At 46.6% G+C, this 17,924-nt stretch overlaps 1 protein-coding gene across 1 annotated transcript in view; it reads right to left on the bottom strand.

Annotated features, from left to right (window-relative positions):
* Positions 1-789: 789 nt before the first annotated feature.
* NEXMIF (neurite extension and migration factor) overlaps positions 790-17,924 on the bottom strand; it is a 360,879-nt gene continuing 343,744 nt past the window's right edge. Inside the window, 4 exon segments of the mRNA XM_030210636.1 lie at positions 790-2,113; positions 2,116-2,158; positions 2,790-7,071; positions 15,185-15,309. Coding sequence (XP_030066496.1) covers positions 2,072-2,113; positions 2,116-2,158; positions 2,790-7,071; positions 15,185-15,260 — 4,443 coding nt within the window. The 5' untranslated portion in view covers positions 15,261-15,309 and the 3' untranslated portion in view covers positions 790-2,071.

The following is a 17,924-nucleotide window of genomic DNA, read 5'->3' on the forward strand; positions in this document are numbered from 1 at the left end:
ATCCATTGTTTACAGCCTCTTAGAAGCCCCCTAATTATTATCCATAAAATGGCCAAATAAAACATGTGACTGTTGTTTCCATGCGGAACATTTGCTTTTTCATCATCCGTTGAGTAGTATTACCCTGTTTTGCCACCTAAAATCCAAGCAATTTATCACACACAAATATTTTCTTGTCCCCTAGGACAGTGCTTCTCAACCCAGTCCTTGGGGCACACCCTACCGGTTAGGTTTTCAGGATATCGGCCGTGCATATGCATGGAATAGATTTGCATACCAAAGAGGCAGTGCATACAAATCTCTCATGCATATTCATTGTAGACATCCTGAAAACTTGACTGGCTGGGTGTCCACGAGGACTGGGTTGAGAACCACTGCCTTAGGAACTCAATCAACTTCCTGTTAAACAAGGCCACACAGGTAGGCAAGACACTTTCTGTAGAAGCATATACCACAGCTTTATCATTTTTAGCAACAATAACCATTAACATATATTAACACATTCTACAAAGCACCTATGAACCGCTGTACAAGAGTGCACTGCAAATGGTATAAACAGAAGGATTTGTATGTGGGAAGGTAAAGTTGGCCAAGACAGAAACGGAACTGATGAATCCTGTTCCTTTGTACAAATGGGAAGGAATATTTATACCTAATCTCCACCTAGACCATCTCAAAACAGTGATATTTTTGTACCTTGATGCATCTTATTCTTGTCCCCGGGTACTCTCCACAAAGCATGGCACTTGCATATTTGGATTTCCAAAATAACAGCAGTTAAGTGCACACAGGCTCTCAGCTGCTCCAAGACCTAGATTTTTTTAATCTTTGAAATTTGTGACATTTCATGACTTTTTTTTTTTTTTTTTGTAAACCAGTCATTTTTATGTGTGGCCCAAGTACTACAGAATTCACCAATATATTGTTTTTTTCCAGTTTTGGCACTGAATCGTTTTCTTAAAAAAAGAGATCAAAACAATAGTCAATATTATTGGCAAGTGAAAACATTTAGAAAACATCAAAGAACCCCTAGCAATTGGAGAACATGTCAGACAGAATTAGAATAAAAGGTTACAAAACCGCTCCAATGAAAGTAAATAGTAAAATGCAAGGAATGTTAGAGTCTTCATTGTCATAAATGCACAGAGCAGAAGAAATGTTCTCAGCCTGCAATTTATGTTTTCAGAATAAAATCCAGCTAAATATTATAAAATATATAAAAACTTAGATAAAAGTGTCTGTGAGAGAACTTTGCATTTCTGATGATCTCAGCTACACTTTGCATTTTTTTTAATTTTATTTTTATACAAAATTAGAAGCAGCCATCTCCCCTTTCTTCGGGTGAAAGGTCTTCTGAATGCAGATGTGTGAGTTCCTGTCATACTTACCTTCTATCATTTTTCACAACCCCCCTCCCACCACCCATACTTCAGCTTTCCTGTATTATGGACCTTGATGCTTTTTGTCTTCTAGGGCTTAGAGGCAGGAAAGAGTATATTTTAACTCCACCCAACCTTCTTCATCACCTATTTTGACTTCTTTAGAAAGTTCATTGAGCCTTCTGAGTTTCAAACCATAGGGTGAATCCATGAGGTAAGTCAGTTTGGCACACTATTATAACATGTCCATAAGTTTTGGTAAAATTGTAAATGAAAAGTAAATTATTTTACTGTGAGCTACAGGTGCTGTCAAGTGAGGACAGGAAAAGAGAAGTGAGGGGTTGGATAAATTCATAATGCCTGGAATGTCTGTAGTAACTTAAAAGGCATGGATGCTAAAAACAGAAACTGAATGGAGTAAAAATATGTACAGTCACTCAATGGTAGTTTGGCACATTTTGTCTGTGTGCGCACATGTGTGCAGGGAGGGGTTTAGTGCATAAAGTACTGTACAACAGTAGGACTTTTTAAAAACAGTCTTTCACAGAGAATACCAGATTATGCTTCCCTTCAAACAAATTATTCCCACAGAATCTTGATTTTCAGCACTTACATTTCAACAGACCACAAGGCATAGTTTGTTAAGAAAACAAGAACATAACACCAATGTCTTTTTTTTTTGTTTTGATTTTCTATAGAAAAAAATGAGTCTCTTCTTCAAACACGGATAAAAGTCAAAAAATGTCGTTTCTGCCTTAAGAAGAATGTAGTGAGATTCCCTGCAGAAAAATCAAACATTTGATGCCATCTTAGTTAGCCTAGCAAATTCATTGTATCAGGATTTACATGACAATTCTTTAAATAGAGTGAGCAGATTCCAAATGAAAACAGGGAAGGACTGAAATCAGCAGAGGGGGTTAGAAAGCACTCAGATTGGTCACATAAAAGCTCAGTTAAGAAGCGCATTTTCATTTACAAATTAAAGATATTTATGTTTAGCTATCTTGGCTTTCAGATGCATTAACATTTTGTTAACAAAGTGTTCAAAAGCAAAATAAAAGTCTTTTCAAAATCAATAAGAGACACAAAAACTAATTTTCAATAAATAAAAAAAAATATATATATAAAACTGAAGAAGCCAAACAGCAGAAAAAAGTAGCCCAGTTTGTTTTTTTTTTCTTAACCCTACACAAGCAAGGAATTGGTCATTCTTAAGGTAGCTTGCAAGGATAATATTTTCATGCACATCAATTTCTTAAAATTAAAAAAAAATTGTTAAAAGGGAGTGTCTCTCTCTCTCTCTCTCATGCAATGCTTGCTTTTTAAAGGAAGGAAGAGTGAGGGAATAGCAGGCTTAGCTGGTAGGAGGAAAGTAAAGGGTGCATGTCAGCCATTTTGGTGCAGCATTACCTCAGTTTTTCAAAAGCAGCTGTCACAGATGGACCCTTGTGTGCCTGCTCTCGCTCTGCTCTCTTTATTTTACAGTTCTCATCCCTCAGTGATTTAGAGCTGGATTTATGACGGTACAGCTTTTTGTGTGTAGGTCCATTATTGCCTAAAGTGCTCAGGGTACCAAAGTTTTTATCAAAAAAGGGATTGTGAATGTCTGTGCCATAACCCGTTGCACAGTTATAGTGACTGAGGTCATACACAGCTTGTTTGGCATTATTTCTACTTGAGCCCTTGCTTGTTGATTTGTGATTCTTTGAAGACCCTGGTGGATTGCCGTTTGCTTTTTTCTTGGGCTCTTGTGGTGTCCCAGCCAAAATTTTGAGAGTTTTCAATTTTAGGCTATTTGATTCTGGTGATCGAAATATATCTGGGACACTGTTATGGCCTACTGGCCCCCACAAGGGTTCAATTGAAGCCATCATAAATCTCTGAACATCTGCCATGCCAGATGCAATATTAGACAAAATGTTAGAAGGCTCCTCAAATTCCCTTTGATCATCATCAAGGAGGTTGTTAGCATTTCCTATTCTAGATTCGGACCAGTTTGTACTGTTAGCTTTCACCAGCTGCCAATTGCTGGGTGTTCCATTATGCTTTCCTATCTTTAAAGAAGCTGGGCCACAGTGCTGAATACACCCAGCCAACGTCTTTGTGGTAGAAGCAATGTTATTTAATTGACCAACAGATCTGCTGCCAACTATTTGAGTTCTTTCGTTACTCACTCCATTTACATTTTTCCCTTTTTTTGTTGACCTGGAGCCCTGCCTAGTATTTTTGGTCTGTGTTTTAGTTGTCCCTTTGTTGACTTTCGGTGTTTTTTTCTTACTGTTTTTCTGAGAAGGGTTTTGGTTGGTACTCCCATTTTTGCTCGATGAACCTTTCTTTTTAGATTTTGACACCTTGCCATTGGTGCTAATTTGACCAGCTGGTTGATTAAATGTTGACAGGCAGGAATCTTTCTCAAGAAGGCTAACAGAATCCTCATCATTGAACATATGGAACTGAAACTGATGATTGTTCAACGTAAAGCCATTATTAACTGCTTCCTGTGATTGAAGGACACCACAGTTCCATTTGACCTTCTCAGCATTGCTCAGCACACCTGGAACACCGTCCTGGAAACCTTTTAAGTCCCCTAGTGACTTGGTTTCTGAGCCTGTTATCTGAGGGGAAAGATTAGGGGTATCTGGTGGAGACATCTCAGAGAGAGATGAATGACGGAACTTGTCGGGTGTAAAGTTGGAGATGTCTAAGAGATCGGCAGACTCCTTAAGAGGTGTTATCTCATCAATGCTCTGCTGAATCACTAGCTTAGGACTGCAGTGGGCTAGGAAATCATCATTTATATCATCATCACCATCTTTTTCAGAAGACTTTAAACTTAGAGAGCTGTAATTGCTGGAACTAACTGACAATGAGCCCACTGAATCAAAACTAATGAGTCTGCCATCATCTGTACTAAGTGTACCTCGCTGGAAATTAAAGCGCCCCTCTCCATTATTGAAATGACAGGACTGATAAGAATCGTCAGGCTGCAGCTGATTATCCTGCACATATTTTTTTTGGTAGAACAGTTTGCTGCTGTTTAGATCTATCTGATGGTACCCAGGGGCTTGTATGTTCTCTGCGTTTGGTGACACTGTAGAGCCAATAAATTCACTGGGCAGGATGGATGCATCCCTAAGGTTTGGCATAAATTCGGCCTGACTGCTGGCGGGCTTCCCATGCCACATGCTGCTGAAGTCTGACTCAATTTCTAAATGGTGAGGAGACTGCTGAAGTTCAGATTCTGAGGGAGGTGACAGCACACAACTCTGTGCAAGTTGTAGAGAGCTGAACTGTTTTTCTGGTTGAATTAGGCTGACTGAGTGCTGCCCAGAAGAGTGATGGGCAAAGTATGTCACCCCAGTGTTTGGTGAATCAGAAGCATCTAGCAATGTCTGCAGATACCCTCCTGGGATAAGGGGTACATTGGTGGTGATGTTAGCAGATGGTATAGGCTTGTCAGAGGAGCAGGTTGCTGGTAAGAAAGTAGAATTTTTATCAGCATTATCAGCAGGGCATTCAGATGTATGAGAGCTCTCTGATGCACAATGAATGTTATCATCCTTCAAGGTAGCTCTGAAGCCCTGATTTTCTAAGGCAGGAGAGTCCTCCACTGGATCTGCAGGCTTGCTGTCTTCCTGTGCTGATTTAAATTTTTTGCATTTCAACCTGGCTTCACTTTTGAATTTGATTCTCCGCAACACTTTCTTTTCTGGTCCATTGTATTCCCTTTCTAGTGGTGTGCATTTCAGTGAGGCAATATCTGTGATGTCACCTAAATGTAATCCATCGTCACAGCTCGGGGTAGCAATGGCTAATGTATGCCCACTTGTAAGATCTGCATCATCTTTACTACTGCCAGCCTGCTTTTGATCATAATAGGAAAAGTCCTGCTTGCTTAGCGATTGCTCAATGGCTTGAATTCTTTGAATCCTGTGCCTATTTGCAAGTTTGCATTTTCTTTTTCTAGGGTGAGGAAGAAAAGCCGTCTCCGAGCCATTCAAATAGAAGCTATGTTTGTACATGGCTGATTTCAGAAAATCCATTCGGTTTCGCCATCTCTCCTGCCAGAAACCTTTGCGTGGTGATAGCTTTTCATATTTGTGAAGCAGATCATCACTCAATGTAACGGTGGTCTCGCTGGCATCAAGTTTACCGAGCTTCACTAACATGTGTTTCTCCCCCTTGAACCTGTTGATGATAATGTACTTGATTATAACTGGAGGCTCTTTTCGGGACACTTTTCGTCTTTTCTTTGGACACCAGTCATCATCATCCTCCTTTTTAGGGCCATCAGGGAGCTGTTCCTTTTTCTCTAAGACTTTTTCACTGTCAATGGAGTCCATGTCATACAGATAGTCATCGCTGTAGCGGACTTTTCTCTTGGCCCTCAGTCCATAGTTTTGCTGAATAAAAGAGTTGGAATGTTCCCTGGACAGGTATCTGGTGCAGTCCTTGATCTCTCTCAACACATCATATGATGACTCGGTACAAGAGCTGTCATCGCTGAACTCACCCGAATCCTCAGTTGAATTAACTGAGTCTAGAAAGTGGGATCTTTTTGTGCTTATGTACTGAACAACATCTGTATTGCTACAGTTTCTGTTTAAGGCAGCTTTTCCTTCCCCCTTTTCATCTTCGTCCTCCTCTTCCTCCTCATCTCCCCAAATACCATCCTCTTCAGACTTAAATTGGGACGGATCCATACTCTTCCTCACTGCACCTTTGCTCTCCCGTTTTGTGCAGTTGGCAAACACGCTTGGGAAAAAGTTAAACTGAGCATCCTCTTGTAGGGCACTGGTTTTTTCTCGCACATTGTCCTGGAAAGATTCATATCTAATCTTCAAGGAGCAGACATCACTTCCCAGAGTTGAATCATCATCATCAAACATGTAATTATCCACATCTTCCTCTGAAAACAAGTTGACTGACAGCTCATTTTTGGAGCAGAGGTCAAGCAACTCAATTTTGCTCTCACTGATAAAAGATTCAAAGTAGCCCCATTCCTGGCTGGAATTTGTAAGCAAAACTTCATCACCATTACACTTATCTAATAGTAATCCATCATAATAATTTTTTGGAGCAGGGTCCTCAGAGTCGCTGTCAGATTTCTCGGCATCTCTTTTGTCTGCCGCCCTTGATTTATGCATAGGGAAGCTTAAGAGCTGATCTGAAAGCAGCTGATCCCCATATCTCATGGTTTCTCCTGTGCTCATGCAGTGAATGCCAATATCAGAGACTGAACAGGTGTCATAATCCCTACTGACGTCACCCACTTTCAAGCTTATTCCAGGCTCTGCATCAATGCTGTCTTTTGATTCAATAAAGCAACCGAGACAAGTTCGACTCTGCTGCATCAGGCAGTCACCGGTTAGAGCTGAGAGGCCTCCAGGTTCCATCATAGTGAAGGGAGCTTTCTCACACTCACCTGGCAGAGACCAGGAGCTCATACCCTTTGTCACACAGGAAGTGAGAGAGATGGCGTGTGTGGAGGAATCACTTGAAGCATGCTCAGTTACATCCGTGAGTCTCAGAGGAGAAGAGGCGCTTAACAAACAGGGATCTTTGGAAGTCAGAGGCTGCAGCACCCGATGGCACCCTTGATTTTCCTTCTGTGTTACCGACAGGGCTGAAAATGTAACTGCAGCATCTGGAGCCACAAGACACTTCACTTCACTCCCCAACTCATGTGATTCTAGAGAAAAACAGAGGACAAGTTCAGAGTATTACAACCTTGGAATCATTGTTTATCTTCAGTACATTTACTGTCTATAATCTGTTTTTCTATTATGTATCACAATATCTCTTTGTACATATTCTCTGCATAGTGTTCCAGTTTAAAAGCTGCCTAGTGGGTGGCATAAGGATAACTGAATTAATTCACTACTGATGCTCTGTTGTATACATAATAACATGATGATACAAACAAACTCGTTGACCCACCCTATCTGGTCTACACTGCTAAGATATATTCCAGCTGCCAACCATTAAAGTTCAACTGCCTACAGTATTTCACTCCTTATCCAAGTCAGGTTATGTTATTTTCCTTGTTGGTTCTCTATCATTTTGGATAGATGAACACACAATTTACCATACTTAATCCAGTACCCAACACCTCACCCACAATGCCCTACCACCAAATCTCTGTAATAATCTAAAGAGCTATGAAAACTCGTGAGTATTTCTCAAACATCCAGCTTTTTGGTTCCCTGTGGTCTTGCTGGATGGTGACCAGCCACAAGGACCTAGAAACCTGATGGCACCTTCTCGGTTTCTGAGGATATGTAACTTGTTGCTCCCAGCTCGCTACCCTATGGCCTATGGTGCTGCAAGTTTATGCTTCCTTATCTATTCCTTGTTTTCTCCTTATGACCTTGCCAGTCAGTATCCAGCCACAACCATTCTGTCTACCCCAACTCACTTGGTTTCTGGAGAGTTGCAGCCTGCTGGTATCAACCTGGCTACCCATGGTATTGGTTTTGATGGTTTCTTGATATGTTGGCCAAGCAGTCATAACGATGCTACAACCAACAAATCTGAAAAGTATTAAAAGCCAATGCCTTGGGACGTGCCTGGTAGTAATCCTGTGTACTACCATGCAGAGGACCAAGATTTGATTCACAACTCAGGTCCTGCAATCCCCATATCATCTGCAGTTGGGAAGATGCAGAAACAGCATTCACAGGAGACGGCAGGTGGCAAGTCCACGCATAAAGTGTCATCTAGTGGATGAATTCAGTGGCTAGATTACAGGGTTCCAGAAGCAGGGCTGCCGAGAGACTGAGCCGGGCCTGAGGCAGGACTGCCACCCCTCAGGATCGCTGCTGCCCTCCACAACTGTAAATACCTTGGCTGGCAGGGATCCCAAAGCCCCACAAACAGAAAAATCTTCCTCCAGTGCTGCTCTTCTTCACTCTGCCGCATGGCCTACCCCTGTGGCTGCTTTTTCTCCGAGGACAAGCAGGCTGCTTGTTCTCACGACTGGGTTGACGTCCACGGCAGCCCCCACCAACCGGAAGAAAACTTCGCAGGTGGTCCAGCACGCAGGGCACGCCCACCGCGCATGCGCGGCCGTCTTCCCGCCCGTGCGCGACCGTTCCCGCTCAGTCTTTTCTTTTCCGCGCTGGAGAGAGCCGTGTTCGTCTCTCTCTCTGTCAGCCCTGGAAACCTGATCGCGCTTTCGCAGCGAATTTTCTATTTTTCCCTTTTCGTTGTTCTCAGTTTTTCTATTTAGTTTAAAAAAAAAAAAATACTGAACTTTGTTTTCCCTCGTCTCTTAGCGGGGGCGTCGCGTTGCGGCCTTGTGGCCGCGCGGTCGATTTATTTTCGAGGTGTGAATTTTACCGCCACCATCGACGACTTTGACTTCGCCGACGCAATTTTTCCGTCAATGTCCTCGAAGGTCCTGAGTGGATTTAAAAAGTGTGGTCGGTGCGGCCGGCATATCTCGCAGACCGACACTCACGCTTGGTGCCTCCGGTACCTTGGGCCGGAGCACGATACCAAGACGTGTACTTTGTGTCTCGGTCTCCGGAAACGGACACAGGTAGCGAGGCAAGTTCTTCGGGACCGTCTTTTTGGAACTTGCGCCAGCCCCTCGACGTCGACATCGACGGCCGGTTCTTCGGTACCGGTATCGATGTCCACGAAATCGGCACCGATGGCATCGACCCCAGGAGCACAGGTCCCGTCGGCCCGCCGGTCCCCCGGTGAAGGCAGGGGTGAGAGGCCGCGTGGGCAATCGGCCCCGGTCACTCCCTCTACCCAGGGCCCTCGGGACCGAACCCTGTCGGACCCAATCCCTCGAGGCCGAGGGGGATCGACCTCCTCCTCCTCAGTTCCACCGAGCGCCGATGACGGGCACCGCAAAAAGGCGAAGAAGCACCGTCATCGGTCGCCCACGACGCATCTGGCTCCCGGCGCCGGGAATGAGTCGACGCCGAGGAAGCGGCAGCGTCGAGAGGAGAGGTCCCCCTCTGTAGTAGAGGTACCGCCACGTCAGGGCGCCAGCACTTCGGTGCAGTCTCCTGGACCCGAACAGCTTCCGGCACCGACGCCTCTACCGGCCCCCTCGCCTTTCCCGACAGCGGGCCTGGACGAGTGCCTCTGAGCCATCCTTCCGGGGATTCTGGAAGGGCTGATGCGCCAGACTGTGCCGGCGCCGGGGGTGCTTGCGCCCTCGGCTCCGTTGACTGTGGCGCCGGCGTGCTCTAGCCCGGTGCCGAGGCCTTCGACGCCGTCTCGACCGCCACGCAGGTGGAGTCCCCGTCGACATCGATGGAGGGAGCTTTATCCCCGCCGGCGCGGGAGTCCACCGCTCGACGACGCCACCGAGGCCTCGATGCCTCAATGTCGAGCCGGGCCCGGTTGAGGACTGAGCTGCATGAACTCATGTCCGACACCGAGGAAGAGGCCTCGTGGGGGGAGGAGGAGGACCCCAGATATTTCTCCTCAGAGGAGTCTGTGGGCCTTCCCTCCGACCCCACTCCTTCACCAGAGAGAAAGCTCTCGCCACCTGAGAGCCTCTCCTTTGCCTCCTTCGTCAGGGATATGTCTATTTGCATTCCCTTTCTCGTGGTCTCTGTGGATGAGCTGAGGGCTGAGATGCTCGAGGTCCTCGACTATCCATCACCACCTAGAGAGTCCTCCACGGTGCCGTTGCACAATGTCCTCAAAGAGACACTGCTTCGGAACTGGTTGAAACCACTATCTAATCCCACCATCCCCAAGAAAGCAGAGTCCCAATACAGAATCCACTCGGACCCAGAGTTAATGCGGCCCCAATTTCCTCATGACTCGGCGGTCGTGGACTCTGCTCTCAAGAGGGCACGGAGTTCGAGGGATACCGCCTCGGCGCCCCCGGGGCGGGAGTCTCGCACTCTGGACTCGTTTGGGAGGAAGGCCTACCAATCTTCCATGCTCGTGACTCGCATCCAGTCTTACCAGCTCTACACGAGCATCCACATGCGGAATAATGTGAAGCAACTGGCGGACCTGGTTGACAAGCTCCCACCGGAGCAGTCCAGGCCTTTTCAGGAGGTGGTCAGGCAGCTGAAGGCGTGCAGAAAGTTCCTGTCCAGGGGTATATATGACACCTGTGACGTGGCTTCTCGTGCTGCGGCCCAAGGGATAGTGATGCGCAGGCTGTCATGGCTGCGTGCCTTTGACCTGGACAACCGCACCCAGCAGAGACTGGCCAACGTCCCTTGCCGGGGGGATAATATTTTTGGCGAGAAGGTCGAGCAGCTGGTGGACCAACTGCATCAGCGGGAAACCGCTCTCGACAAGCTCTTCCACCGGGCGCCTTCAGCATCCACCTCAGCAGGTGGACATTTTTCCCGGGCCCGGCAGGCTGCACCCTACGCCTATACCAAGCGTAGGTACACCCAGCTGGCCTGAAGGCCTCGTCAGGCACAGGGACAGTCCTAGCGCGCTCGTTCCCGTCAACAGCGTGTGCCTAAGCAGCCCCCTGCGCCTCCACAGCAAAAACCGGGGACGGATTTTTGACTGGATCCATGGGAACATAGCCACCCTCAAAGTGTCCGTACCGGACGATCTGCCGGTCGGAGGGAGGTTAAAATTTTTTCACCAAAGGTGGCCTCTTATAACCTCCGACCAGTGGGTTCTCCAAATAGTGCGGTGCGGATACGCCCTGAATTTGGCCTCCCTTCCACCAAATTGTCCTCCGGGAGCTCAGTCCTTCAGCTCCCATCACAAGCAGGTACTTGCAGAGGAACTCTCCGCCCTTCTCAGCGCCAATGCGGTCGAGCCCGTACCACCCGGGCAGGAAGGGCAGGGATTCTATTCCAGGTACTTCCTTGTGGAAAAGAAGATAGGGGGGATGCGTCCCATCCTAGACCTGAGAGGCCTAAACAAATTCCTGGTCAAAGAAAAGTTCAGGATGCTTTCCTTGGGCACCCTTCTGCCAATGATTCAGAAAAACGATTGGCTATGTTCCCTGGATTTAAAGGACGCATACACTCACATTCCGATACTGCCAGCTCACAGACAGTATCTCAGATTCCGCCTGGGCACACGGCACTTTCAGTATTGTGTGCTGCCCTTTGGGCTCGCCTCTGCCCCACGGGTGTTTACGAAGTGCCTCGTGGTGGTGGCGGCGTATCTACGCAAGCTGGGAGTGCACGTGTTCCCATATCTCGACGATTGGCTGGTCAAGAACACCTCGGAGGCGGGAGCTCTCCGGTCCATGCAGTGCACTATTCGCCTACTGGAGCTGCTGGGGTTTGTGATAAATTACCCAAAGTCCCATCTCCAGCCTGCCCAATCTCTGGAATTCATAGGAGCTCTGCTGAATTCTCAGACGGCTCAGGCCTTCCTTCCAGAAGCGAAGGCCAACAACCTCCTGTCCCTGGCTTCCCAGACCAGAGCGTCTCAGCAGATCACAGCTCGGCAGATGTTGAGACTTCTGGGCCATATGGCCTCTACAGTTCATGGCTCGTCTTCACATGAGATCTGCTCAATGGACCCTAGCTTCCCAGTGGTATCAAGCCACCGGGAATCTAGAAGATGTCATCCGCCTCTCCACCAGCTGCCGCAATTCACTGCGCTGGTGGACCATTCGGACCAATTTGACCTTGGGGCGCCCATTCCAAATTCCACAGCCCACGAAAGTGCTAACAACGGATGCGTCTCTCCTGGGCTGGGGGGCTCATGTCGATGGGCTTCACACCCAAGGACTGTGGTCCCTCCAGGAAAAGGATCTTCAGATCAACCTCCTGGAGCTCCGAGCGGTCTGGAACGCACTGAAGGCTTTCAGAGATCGGCTGTCCTGTCAAATTATCCAAATTCGGAGAGACAACCAGGTTGCAATGTATTACATCAACAAGCAGGGGGGCACCGGATCTCGCCCCCTGTGTCAGGAAGCCGTCGGGATGTGGTGTTGGGCCTGCCAGTTCGGCATGCTTCTCCAAGCCACATACCTGGCAGGCGTAAACAACAGTCTGGCCGACAGACTGAGCAGAGTCATGCAACCGCATGAGTGGTCGCTCCATTCCAGAGTGGTATGCAAGATCTTCCGAGAGTGGGGCACTCCCTCGGTGGACCTTTTCGCCTCTCAGACCAACCACAAGCTGCCTCTGTTCTGTTCCAGACTACAGGCACACGGCAGACTAGCGTCGGATGCCTTTCTCCTCCATTGGGGGACCGGCCTCCTGTATGCTTATCCTCCCATACCTTTGGTGGGGAAGACCATACTGAAGCTCAAGCAAGACCACGGCACCATGATTCTGATAGCGCCCTTTTGGCCCCATCAGATTTGGTTCCCTCTACTTCTGGAGTTGTCCTCCGAAGAACCGTGGAGATTGGAGTGTTTTCCGACCCTCATTTCGCAGAACGACGGAGCGCTTCTGCACCCCAACCTCCAGTCTCTGGCTCTCATGGCCTGGATGTTGAGGGCGTAGATTTCGCTTCGTTGGGTTTGTCTGAGGGTGTCTCCCGTGTCTTGCTTGCCTCTAGGAAGGATTCCACTAAAAAGAGTTACTTTTTCTAGTGGAGGAGGTTTGTCATTTGGTGTGAGAGCAAGGCCCTAGAACCTAGTTCTTGTCCTGCACAGAACCTGCTTGAATACCTTCTGCACTTATCAGAGTCTGGCCTCAAGACCAACTCAGTAAGGAATCACCTTAGTGCGATTAGTGCTTACCATTATCGTGTAGAGGGTAAAGCCATCTCTGGAGAGCCTTTAGTCGTTCGATTCATGAGAGGCTTGCTTTTGTCAAAGCCCCCTGTCAAGCCTCCTGCAGTGTCATGGGATCTCAACGTCGTCCTCACCCAGCTGATGAAACCTCCTTTTGAGCCACTGAATTCCTGCCATCTGAAGTACTTGACCTGGAAGGTCATTTTCTTGGTGGCAGTTACTTCAGCTCGTAGGGTCAGTGAGCTTCAGGCCCTGGTAGCTCATGCTCCATATACTAAATTTCATCACAACAGAGTAGTGCTTCGCACTCACCCAAAGTTCCTGCCGAAGGTGGTGTCGGAGTTCCATCTTAACCAGTCAATTGTCTTGCCAACATTCTTTCCCAGACCGCATACCATCCCTGCTGAACGTCAGTTGCACACATTGGACTGCAAGAGAGCATTGGCCTTCTACTTGGAGCGGACACAGCCCCACAGATAGTCCGCCCAATTGTTTGTTTCTTTCGACCCTAACAGGATAGGGGTCGCTGTCGGGAAACGCACCATCTCCAATTGGCTAGCAGATTGCATTTCCTTCACTTATGCCCAGGCTGGGCTGACTCTAGAGGGTCATGTCACGGCTCATAGTGTCAGAGCCATGGCAGCGTCGGTGGCTCACTTGAAGTCAGCCACTATTGAAGAGATTTGCAAGGCTGCGACGTGGTCATCTGTCCACACATTCACATTACATTACTGCCTCCAGCAGGATACCCGACATGACAGTCGGTTCGGGCAGTCGGTGCTGCAGAATCTGTTTGGGGTGTAAATCCAACTCCACCCTCCAGGACCCGAATTTATTCTGGTCAGGCTGCACTCTCAGTTAGTTGTTCTTCGTAGGTCAATTTTCTGTTGTACCCTCGCCATTGCGAGGTTAAATTGACCTGGGTTCTTGTTTTGAGTGAGCCTGAGAGCTAGGGATACCCCAGTCGTGAGAACAAGCAGCCTGCTTGTCCTCGGAGAAAGCGAATGATACATACCTGTAGCAGGTGTTCTCTGAGGACAGCAGGCTGATTGTTCTCACCTACCCTCCCTCCTCCCCTTTGGAGTTGCGTTTCAAAATTTTTTGCTTGTCATTCAACTGAGTGGGAACGGTCGTGCACGGGCGGGAAGACGGCCGCGCATGCACGGTGGGCGTGCCCTGTGTGCGGGACCGCCCGCGAAGTTTTCTTCCGGTTGGTGGGGGCTGCCGTGGACGTCAACCCAGTCGTGAGAACAATCAGCCTGCTGTCCTCGGAGAACACCTGCTACAGGTATGTATCATTCGCTTTCTCTCAGGAGCAGGAGAGAGAGACCCTGGCGCCGGGCCCCTTTGGAGGCCTGTGCAACATTCCATGTAGAACCCCAAAGAACAGCAAGATTCTGGAATCCTAAAGAGTAACAAGATTCCATGCAGAATTTCAAAGAGTAGCAACATTCCATGTAGAACCCCAAAGAACAGCAAGATTCTGGAATCCTAGAGAGTAACAAGATTCCATGCAGAATCTCAAAGAGTAGCAACATTCCATACTACAAATCCCAGGGAAAGCAGTTGCTTCAATATCAGACTATGGACTTTTTTCTCCAGGAATTTGTCCAAATCTTTTTAAACCCAGCTACACTAACCGCTGTTACCACATCCTCCAGCAAAGAGTTCTAGAGCTTAACTATTCTTTGAGTGAAAAAATATTTCCTCCTATTTGTTTTAAAAGTATTTCCATGTAACTTCCTTGAGTGTCCCCTAGTCTTTGTACTTTTGGGCTCAACTGGTGAACTCTGGAACAAAGACTACAGCAACATAATTAAAATATGTATCTTATCAGTGCCTCCATTGATATGATATATACATCTTAAAAATTACTAAAGCATCTTCTCACATCCTTCCTCCAAAAATGTATTCCTGATAGTGGTTAAGATAAAAATATATATTTCAGGTTGTTCCCTATGATTTGCACTACACATGTTGAAAAAAAAAGGAACATATTTAAATATGAATATTTTCACACAGCATCACCTCTTATGCTACACTCTATGTTAATGAGATATTTGCAGAATCCCAAAACTTAAACAAATAGTTATTTGCAAAATCTAAAACCAGATATGATAGGAATTGGCCAACTTGCCATTTCAAGTGTCCTTACCATTTTCATTCGCCCCATTAATCAGAACTGCAGTTGGGTCCTGCGTGGGTGAATTCTTTTCTTGTTGGTCATCCATCAATTTGATCTCGTGCTGTTCATTCCATGCCCCACTGCATCTTTTCAGCCTTGAAAATTCAAAATATAGCATTGTAGTCATTAAGGTTCTTCACATTCATGACAGAATATTTAAAAAGAGCTCAAGAAAAGAAATCCTCTGCCCTTATAATTATTTCACATATTTCTCATTCCTAGGTTTGCACAGTATTCCTTACTATGGGCACCTGGCCAGACTGAAGAATCAAATAAGGCCTCTTGCTCAAAACACCCCAGCTAAATCAAGAGGCAAAATACATGTCCTCTGACCACCTCCCCAGGATGTCTGCCTCTGACTATACCATTTGGATCCCCTTCCTGGCCATGCCTCTTCCAAGAGAGCGGCCTGTGTGTACCAGCAGGAGTCTCCGTTACATGATTCTGCCTGCACCTCAGATTTGCCCAAATCTGTCTAACCCATAGGCATCCTTCTTAAAAATGTTCTAATTAAAGCAAGTATAGAATCCTGTATATTCTGAAGAGTTGCTGAGAGAAGACCTGCTGACAGGGCCACCGAGAGAAGAGGGCAGGGAGGGCAAAATTCCCTGGGCCCGGCACGCAGCAGTCCAGTTCTACCCCGGGCCCGGCTGTGTCTCTCGGTGGCCCTGCCTGCTGAGGGGAGGAAAACTTCACTGCTATATTTTACCTGCTACAAATTGCATTCAAACTTGGGAAAAAGGGGTCAAACAGATAATTTGTATTTTTTTTTAAATCATTACTACTTTACTTAGCAAAGTCAGTTTAGACAATAGTGTAGCCTTTTAAGTCTCTATTAGGGTTTTATATAGTATTTTAGAGTCTAGTTTAGTATTTTAGGTGGCATTTTAGAGTTTGCCATAACTAACATCAGTTTAGTTTCAACAATTTTTTATTGATGACACTCCAATATAACAGACACACTGAAAATCATCAGAGATAGTTATATCAGGTACAACTAATTACATTCCTGTGCATATAGTCATCACCAATACTTTTCAGCTATATATGTCATTTATCCCTATCCCCCAACTATGCTCCCTCCATTATATCCCCCATTATAACATTGAATCGGCCCTGTTGCTACGTTCCCCCAGGAGCCTGGACTCTGAAAGCCCCTTCAGGTTCCAATTGTTTTTTCAACCAAGTGATGTACAGGTAATCAAAACAATCATCTCTAACAGTGCACGCTTTAACAGTAGGTATCCTATACAAACACAGCAATTGCCGAATGATGACTACAACCCTCAAACTTTTAACAATATTATCCCCTTACTCCATCCCTATCTTCCCCTCCATTCCACCCCTTTGCCTAGACAGCAGTACATTCATGATAATAAAGAGAAATGGCCAATAGGAGAAAATGAGCAGCTCACAAATACCTGCTTATACGAGGTTCTGCTATCAGCTTGCTCTGTGTCTCCGCCTGTCCTCACTCTCTCCCTTAGCATCATGTAAGGAATCATGAGACCACAACTTGAGTTCTCTATTATCACTACTTATAATATATCTAGTGATACTCCATCGCAATCTCCTCCCCCCTCCCGTGCCCCTTTAACACTACCTCCCCCCACCCCCTTCATTCATTCCACAGTCATCCCAATTCATTCAACACCTGGCTTCTAACTTTAGGAGCTATAACATTTAAATATGCCTTCCATGTTTTAATAAATTGTTGCCTCCGTTTTGGTGTATATCGAGCACCTTTTGCCTCCCAAAGCATAAGCATATGCAGTTTATTCCTCCAAAACCAGTATGAGGGCGGTAAGTCCATCAGCTAATGATTCAATATACATTTTTTCTCCAGAATACAGGATTTACTTAGGAACAGCTCTTCCCTCGTCCCTACCGCCCACACCAGTGATGAGCTAAACATTATCCGTTCAAATGTGAGCTGTATCCTATAACCCAAAATCCCCGAAACAAACCGGGCGAGAGCTGTCCAGAACCTCCAAATGGGTCGACACTGCCACATCCCATGTGCCAATGAGGGCATGCCCATTCCACACTTTAGGCATCTCTCTGCCCCCGCCACCCCTGCATGCCATGCTTGCTTGCCCGAGAAATATGCCCTATGTATTGTTCGAAAGTGGCACTCCTGCAGTTCTGCACTATGTACTATCCCTGTTAGCTCTGTGAGCGCAGCCAACACCTTCCTTTCTGCTATTGTCCCCCCCATCTCTTGCTCCCATCTCCTCACTACTTCACCAATATCCATTTTAGGTTTGAATTCTCCTAGTGCCTTATGAAACCAAGATATGGATGTTTGCCCCACTGCATCTCCCCTTAGGAAGTCCCAAACCTTCCCCCCCAAACGCCAATGTGAGCGCAGACTGGGGTAATGCGCCAGCTGTAAGTAGGCCAGCCTTGTCAGCGGCCCTCCCACGCATCTCCTTTCGAATTCCTCATAGGACAACAACGATCCGTCCGCTTGAAGGAAATTCTCCAAGAGTTGTCCAGGTCCGTACTGGGCTCCGTGGATGACATCACCCACATGTGAAAACATATTTCCTGCTGTCCGCGGAGAACATCTGCTACAGGTGAATTATGTTGCTATTTTCCAAGTCCATTAGTGTAGTACAAAATCCAGCAGACTAAATATGTGGCAGGTGCCATTTGAAAGGCTGTTCTTCTTATCAAAGCCTTAAGCTGGAAGGTTTTCCTAATTTTC

Source organism: Microcaecilia unicolor, chromosome 7, assembly GCF_901765095.1.
Source record: "Microcaecilia unicolor chromosome 7, aMicUni1.1, whole genome shotgun sequence".
Classification (NCBI taxonomy): Eukaryota; Metazoa; Chordata; class Amphibia; order Gymnophiona; family Siphonopidae; genus Microcaecilia; species Microcaecilia unicolor.